The 8,041-nt window shown below is 40.0% G+C and overlaps 1 protein-coding gene across 1 annotated transcript; it reads left to right on the top strand.

The window, feature by feature from the left end:
• The first annotated feature begins 2,094 nt into the window (after positions 1-2,094).
• Positions 2,095-5,830, top strand: LOC140340002 (trypsin). Its single transcript, XM_072424945.1, has 5 exons — positions 2,095-2,140; positions 3,015-3,168; positions 3,947-4,200; positions 4,286-4,422; positions 5,610-5,830. The coding sequence occupies exons 1-5, from the start codon at positions 2,101-2,103 to the stop codon at positions 5,757-5,759; spliced, it is 735 nt and encodes a 244-aa protein (XP_072281046.1). The 5' UTR covers positions 2,095-2,100; the 3' UTR covers positions 5,760-5,830.
• Positions 5,831-8,041: the final 2,211 nt, after the last annotated feature.

Here is an 8,041-nt window from a genome sequence, read left to right as displayed (position 1 = left end):
ACTATGTAACTACGTGATTATTAGAAGTCCAATTCCATTCTAAAATTAGAATTAACGATATCAAGTTCTCTATGGGCAATTTACACATAATTGAATAGTCATTAATGGAGAATACATGAGTATATAATAATGGAGAATATGGTGTACTCACATATGGTTATTTTACTGTAGACCAGAGAATCTTTCAATGATAAAGCAATCATGGGAAGAAAAATACTCTAAAACATGAAATAGGAAGAAAAGGAGAGAAGAAAATGTTTTTGTTTTAATAGGGGATCTATTCAAATTTTACTAATGACAAAGTGATTCGAGCTGTTTCATAAGAAGGAACTTACTTGGTATTTTGGTGGTAAGTGGAAAAAGCAGCGAGTCTGCAGCCAGCCATAGAGTTAGGAGTTAAAAACGTATTAATCACGTATATGTAAAGGTGCGCATGTGCCTTAGGGGCGCAGTAGATGTTATGAAGTCTTATTCTACTCTCAAACTTCTGCCCGGAGGGGAAGTGGCTATGTCTGGCTAAAGAGCTCCTGCTGGGTGGAACACGCATGCGCATAGAGTTTGGGATATAGATCTGGGAGGTACTAACTTTACCAGAACCTCCCACTGGGCATAGATATTCATGATATGAGTTTATCTTCTGTCCCCACTTAGGCACCTGCCTGCGGGGAGACTTATGGGAATCCCTTGAACAGGCAAGTCCTGGACAGCGGAATAGCTCCGGTGCCAAAACCAGAGGCGGGTAATGACAAGCATTGGGGAAACCCCCCTAGATTGGGGCCTCTGGACCCTCGTAGAGACCCTCGGGGGGGAGGAGACGGACAAACAGAAAAAGAAGTAAGAGAACCTAATAGGAAAAAACGAAAAACAAAAATACTCTAAAATTAGTGTTGGTGTTCGAATTTGGGTTGTCCTTATATTGGACCTGAATATGGACGTTTGAATTCAGATAGACCCGACTCGAAAAACTCGGGATTTGATGGCACAAATTCGGGGCTCTGAATTGTGGTAGCCCCTTTTAACAAGATGTCTCCCAAATGTCCAACCATGGGGAATAAGTACAGGGGTACATATTAGTATTATGTATTATTATGTATCTTTTTATTATGTATCTTTCTAAATGTATTTGGAGGCTATAGAAGCTCTACACAGTCCTGCAAAATAACCCGAATTTTCCCTCCATTAATGGTATTCGAATTTGACGTTCAATCACCCGAACAAAATTGGCCTATTCGATCGAATGGCCATCAAATTGAATAGTGAGATATTCAACCAACACTAATTTACATTACAATAAATTCTACAGGGCCCTTTATCAGACCTTGGTCCTAGCAGGTTGAACCCTTTCTCTCTTCAATCTGACGGTAAGGAGGAAAAGAAGGTTGTCAGGTAAGAGTTGGGGAAATACCGGGGAGTGGCTGCTTCCATAGTCGGCCACGTGATATGTATTCGGGGTATTCAGAGACAGGTGAGCGGGTTGGTAGAAGGTTGAATATTGGTGGGCGACTATGGCAATAAGGTGCAGGAGATCCGTAGGTGGTGGAGGAAACGCCATTCCAAGGGACCATGACACCCTAGGCCATGACCTCAAGAGGAACCCTGGTTGAGAAAGGTTACTTCATACGAACAAATTGCCAGACGGTGCTTTAAGGCCATTGCCATATGTTGATAGTTTATGAATTTCAATTTTTTTGGCAAAAGAATTACAGCCAATATGGAAGGTTAATGTCTAGTGCTTTAAAGAACAACTAAACCTGAATGTCTTTCTCCAGGACAATAAAACATTATACTTACATTGTAAACCTTTGAACAGATAACTTATAAAAAACATAATATTTTACAGAATCCAAAAATAAACGATTTATTAAATCCATGTAAGGATGGAAACATCTCTGTCCTTATTTTTTCTCACACATGGGAATTTTTATACATCAAGCCATGTGGCAATTAGGAACAACCATCCATAAATGTAACACTAAATCATTTATTTATTCACATTTATTCTTGCCAAGGTCATGTGTCCTTGGATAGAATCCCACCACACTTTTCAGGGTATAAATTTAGGACTGGAACATTATTCACCAAACATCCCAGAGATCGGCCATGAAGTTCCTCCTGATCGCAGTGTTGTTGGGGGCGGCAGGTAAGAATTTATTTTGTATCATACAACAGCTTATCAATGTAAGTTACACGCAATGGCTTTATAATGCTAATCAACACTTTAGAATTTTCTGGTGAAAAGCTGAGCTCTATCAAATACACAAATAATATAACTCTTTAATAATTCAATAATACATTTTTTGATGCAAACATAGTTACTGAGGTTTGGCTGATACTACCCTATGCAGTCCATGGCCAGTCCTGCAGACTGAGAGAAGAAGAAACAACACAAGGAGACAAACAACAGTCAACATAAGGGTAGATTAAGGAGCCGATCACTCTTCGCTGCTTCTTAAGTGTCAACCAAAAGAGAGTGTCAGTGAAATGCTGGACTCCAAGTATGCAGACTTTAGTCTTGGGCCCTGATTTATTAAAGTTCTCCAAGCCTGGAGAGAATACACTTTCATCAGTGAAGCTGGGTAATCCAGCAATCCTGTAATGGATTTCCTAAAAGTCAAGCTATTTGTTAGAAAATATTTTCAATCCTGGACCAGATCCATTCCAGATTTGCTGGATCACCCAGCTTCACTGATGAAAGTGTATCCTCTCCAGCCTTGGAGAACTTTAATAAATCAGGGCCTTGGTGTCAGTTGTCTATCTATTGGCCAAACTATTTCTACATAAACTGGCTGACCAGTCTTACTTCATAACGACCGATACAATATGATGACCTGTAATGCAGCCACGCCATTCAAGGTTCTCCTGTATAGCTGTATGATTATTTAAACATGCGTCGGTAAAACAGCTCCTGTATCTATGTATTTGGCTGGGCGCCTAGGATCAGGACTTAGGCAATTTCCTTTATTAGTAGGTAAATAAGTTATTGTTCAATTTTCAAATTTACCATTTAATTGCAGCTGCCTTTGATGATGATGACAAGATTGTTGGAGGTTACACCTGCACCAAGAACTCCGTCCCCTACCAGGTCTCTCTGAACTCCGGATACCATTTCTGCGGGGGGTCCCTGATAAGCAGCCTGTGGGTGATCTCCGCTGCTCACTGTTACAAATCGTAAGAACAATTCTTCTTGTTTAAATTCTGAATGTTTCCTGTTTGATATGGAAATAATCAAAGATTACCTGGTTGAAAGTTATTTTTAGGATTATTACATTCTTTATATATCGTCATTAAACAAAATAAACTCACAATGAATAAAATACGGTTAAAATAGTTATGGTTTAGGAAACCTGGACAAAATGAAATTCTAAAAAAAAATAATATGATAATGGATGACGTTGTTCAGCATTATTTTTCTTTAAGATGACAATATTCGATATGATATTCATAAAGCAATATATAGGCTCAGAATTGTGCAGTTATGTTTAAAAGAAAAAGCTAAGCTAAGAAAAAAGTTTTGACATTCTTCTGCATTATTGTTCCAAAGAAAATTTTGAATTTTGTTTAAACTAGAATCAGCCAGCCGAGTAGCGTTTTCAATAGGAGCTTAGCAATGGTAGTCAGCCATTATAAATTGGGTGAGATTGGGAAGACCCAAAACATCTCAAAGAGAAGAAACCGTGAGAGACAGCTTCAGAATAAATAATAATATTGTACTCATCACTTCCTTTTTTAAGGAGGACCTAATAAAAAATAAGCCCTTAGTTGAAGCCTTAATGTTCTCCAACTGGTTTCCATATTACTCAACCTAATTACAAAAATTGGTCCCAAATGGGACACTGATGCTATGAGAACGTATAATATTGTTTATCCAGCAACATAAAATATTAAAGGACTTTCAGTAATGAAGTTTAAAAAATATTTTCCTATTGATTTACCATTATTCCAACAGGAGTATTCAGGTCAGACTGGGAGAACACAACATTGCCGTGAATGAGGGCACCGAGCAGTTCATTAACTCCGCCAAGGTCATCAGACATGGAAGCTACAACTCCAGAACTCTGGACAATGACATCTTGTTGATCAAGCTCGCCTCTCCCGCCACCCTGAACTCCTACGTCAAGGCCGTGTCTCTGCCCTCTGGCTGTGCCGCTGCTGGCACCAGCTGTCTGATCTCCGGATGGGGCAACACCCTGAGCAGTGGAAGTAAGTAGGAAAAACTAATCTTGTGTTTCACGTCATCAATCATAGAAGCTTTATATTTTGCTGACTTTTTTTTTTCTATTTCTAGCTAACTACCCAGATCTCCTGCAATGTCTGAATGCTCCAATTTTGTCAGACAGCCAGTGCCAAAACTCTTACCCCGGTGAAATCACCAGAAATATGTTCTGTGCTGGCTATCTGGCCGGTGGAAAGGATTCTTGTCAGGTAACCTGAAGTTGAGATTCTAGTACATAACAATGAGATAACCAATGTTTGCAACCAATATTTACTACACAGAAGGTTGAACAATGTTCTGGTATCGGAGCCTCACTTTAAATAACGATTTATTAAGTATGTTACATGGTAATCATGGCGTACAGAAATTTTTGCATTTGTATGTTAGATAGAGATGAAATCATTACATCCATTGAGGAATGTTTGTTTAGTTATCCACTGAAAAGTGGGCAAGTTTGCATACACTATACACAGTTCTCCTGTGACCCAGTTTCTTGATGGACAAACATAAAAATATATTGAAAATCTGATAAAAGCCAAAGTAGTTTGGCTTCCCAATGTGTTTTGCCGATAAGGCTTCCCAAGGGGAGGTTGATAGGGGTAGGTTAAGTTGTATTTCCTGATGGTAGTAGGGTATGAGGAGATAAGGTGAGTTGTGGGGGCAACAAAGTAGTCATGTCTCTCAATAAAGAGAAGCTAGACAAACCACGTCCTGATCCTAGGAGAATAGGGGAAGACTGAGTAGATGCTCCATTGGCTCCCTGATTACAATAATCAAAGAGACCCTCACAATTAGATAGACCCCCATATTATTTAAAAGCAAAGCTTCCCAATCAGGGTCCGTAGTCCTGGGTCTCTTCTCCAGCAGGTCCATATTTACCATCTCTGATTGCTGCAATCTGCCATGTCTTTGAAGCCTAATGTTACTTTTAGGTAACTTTAGCACAATTACATGCTATGTGCACCCAAACAAGAAATGTTTTAAAATTGCCACAACCTAAGGAGTTCCCTCCCCTGCCGCCCCCTGTTCGTCCCCTGCCAAAAAATACATGAGACTCCTGATCAGTTTGGGGAAGCAGCAGTCTCTGCTGAGAACCAACATTCAATTTGCTCGGTCAAAGTTCTCTGATAAGCAAGGGACATAATTTATTGGTCTGAATCAGTTGGGGGGAAGGGTTGAACCTCTGTGAAGTAGAAGACGTTCAGGGTACAGACTTTTTGAGTAAGGCATTGACCATTCTGTAGCACTTCCATAGATTTCAATGACATTGATAAGGAAGAATCAAAAGCAAACGTTCTATTTCTCTTGGGTGTATATGTGCCAAAAAGTAAATTGCTCTTTTTGTTCCAGAATATTTTGAAATTGTTAAATTGATTGAAACATTTTTTCTCCTCAGGGTGACTCTGGTGGCCCCGTAGTGTGCAATGGACAGCTCCAGGGTGTTGTCTCCTGGGGATACGGCTGTGCCCAGCGGAACTACCCCGGTGTCTACACCAAGGTCTGCAACTACAACTCCTGGATCTCCAGCACTGTGGCTGCCAACTAAACTATTTATCTATAAGGATTATTTCTAATGTTCTCATAAACAACCTAAATAAAGTTACACAGAAACTCTAATTGGCAGTGTGCTGTTTTGTTTTTGTTTTTATTTTCCTATTTAAATATTCAATATTGCAGAAAGGACCTTTGTGCTAATGATGAAACCCAACAAAATATGTTAAAAACACAAATAGAAAAAAGGCAAAAAATACAGTAATAAAAAAAGAAAAATGAATTCCTCTTACTTGGCAATAGTATAGGAGGAAGCAGAACCAACCAATAATACCTACGGGAGACGCGTGATCCTGACATTGCCAGAAGGACTGGTTTTACAGTGGCCCTAATGGGATCAGAGGACATAACACTCCATTAAAAAGTTTTTATTCATTCATGTGTTCTATCAATGGAAAATCTCCTAACAGTTTCCTTTACTTGCCTTCCTTCTCTAAAACCTTTTTAGAAATATCTGATTAAAATGGAGTTAAAACTGAGGTCACCAATACAACCAGGTAACTATTTCTAGGAAGGCAAACACTAGCTCCTACCTTCACCTTCTTTCCTTAGTTCCTACATTTACCAAATCAAAGAATCCTATTACAAAACTCCAACAGCTTCTCATGTGACCCCTGTGCCAATAGCCCAACTCCAGGCCCTGTTCCATTCCAGATTTCCCCTTATAGCAGTAGTCGCCAACCTTTTTGGGCTGACAGAACACTAAATATACTGGCTGCAGACCGCACATGCACGGGGAGCTGGGTGTCACTCAAAGGAGAAGAAACTTCCCGTTTAGTCACATCATGATGCCAGAACCGGCCCACTCCAGAGACAGAGGATCCGTAAACACAACCAGCCCACTTCCTGGAGCCTGAAATCTATTTGGGGGACATGGTCCACGGCTCTGGCCAGTGCGTCCCATTAGCATGGTCCTTCTCCTGACCCCACTCAGGGGAGCACCAGCCAGGGCCACGGACCACCAACATTTTCTTGTGGATCACCGGTTGGGGACCACTACATATGGTTTATACACATTCACCGCTTCAACTTTATTAGATACGCCTTGTTAGTACCAGATACCTTTCTTCTTCTTTTTCTCATATTTCTTGATCAGGTACATTCACACAATATCTGCAGATTTGTTGGCTTGCACATTTATATTGCAAATCTCACTTTTTACTGCATGTTAAAGATGTTGGATTGAATTCTGGTGCCTGTGGAGCCTTGGAGTACAGTGAACTCATTGTTTTGTTAAAGAAACCAGTTTGAAATGATTTGAGCTTTGTGACACGGTGCATCATTCTGCTGAATGTAGCCATCAGAACATGGGGACACTGCCATCATAAAGGGATGAACATGATCAGCAACAATATTAAGGAAGGCTGTGACATTTAAACCAAACTCAAACTGGTACTAAGTGGCCCAAAGAGTGTCCAAAAAATCCCCACACCATTCCACCCCCATCACCAGCCTGAAGCACTCATAAAAGGGGAATGTATCTATGGTGTTAGGTTGTTGATGCCTAATTCTGACCCCACCATCAAGATGTTACATCAGAAATCAATCAGAATAGACAACATTTTCCCAATCTTCTATGGCCCAATTTTTGGGGAATCGATGCTCATTCTAGTCTCTAGTATCTGTTCTTAGTTGACAGAAGTGGCACCCAAAGTGATCCCACCTGAGGATATATCGTGGCAGGATCAGATTATTGCCATGGATAGTAGACGAGAACAGGTGTGTATTGCAGCCAGAGATACTTTTGTAACATCCTAGGGAACTTTTTAGGAATTAATATAAGTATTTGAGTTGAGTTTACCTGTGTGAAATTTCAAAGTAAAGGGTACACATGGGGAACCATTATGTCAAATTTCTGCAGCAATATTTAATGCCCTCTGCCCAATTGTAAGTCTTGCTGCTAGGCAGCCGGTCATTTCAGTAACTATACAAGTTATTCATAAGTGGCATGGCTGAATCTCTGCTCCAGTAAATACATCCACCAATAAATCTATAAATAGTGGTATATTTAAGGCAGAAGTGATCACCTACATTGGATTTCATTGGTGAAGTGCCCACTGAAGTTCTCAATGTAGAAGTACCAGTTACATTGGTGGTCACTGGAGATGTTCATGCATAGAATGGGGATAAATGGAGAAGTGTCCATCCACAATACAGTCCGACGTAGACATACCCCTGTAGCAGAATGCCATGAATATATGTCCCATCCTTCAGTTTTATACATTATCCAGGTTTCTTGTACATACATTTTCCTTAAAAAAATGCAGAAGTACATGA

The sequence above is a fragment of the Pyxicephalus adspersus genome, chromosome 10 (genome assembly GCF_032062135.1).
Source record: "Pyxicephalus adspersus chromosome 10, UCB_Pads_2.0, whole genome shotgun sequence".
In the NCBI taxonomy this organism is placed as follows: Eukaryota; Metazoa; Chordata; class Amphibia; order Anura; family Pyxicephalidae; genus Pyxicephalus; species Pyxicephalus adspersus.
This window is presented reverse-complemented; position numbering and strand designations above follow the sequence as displayed.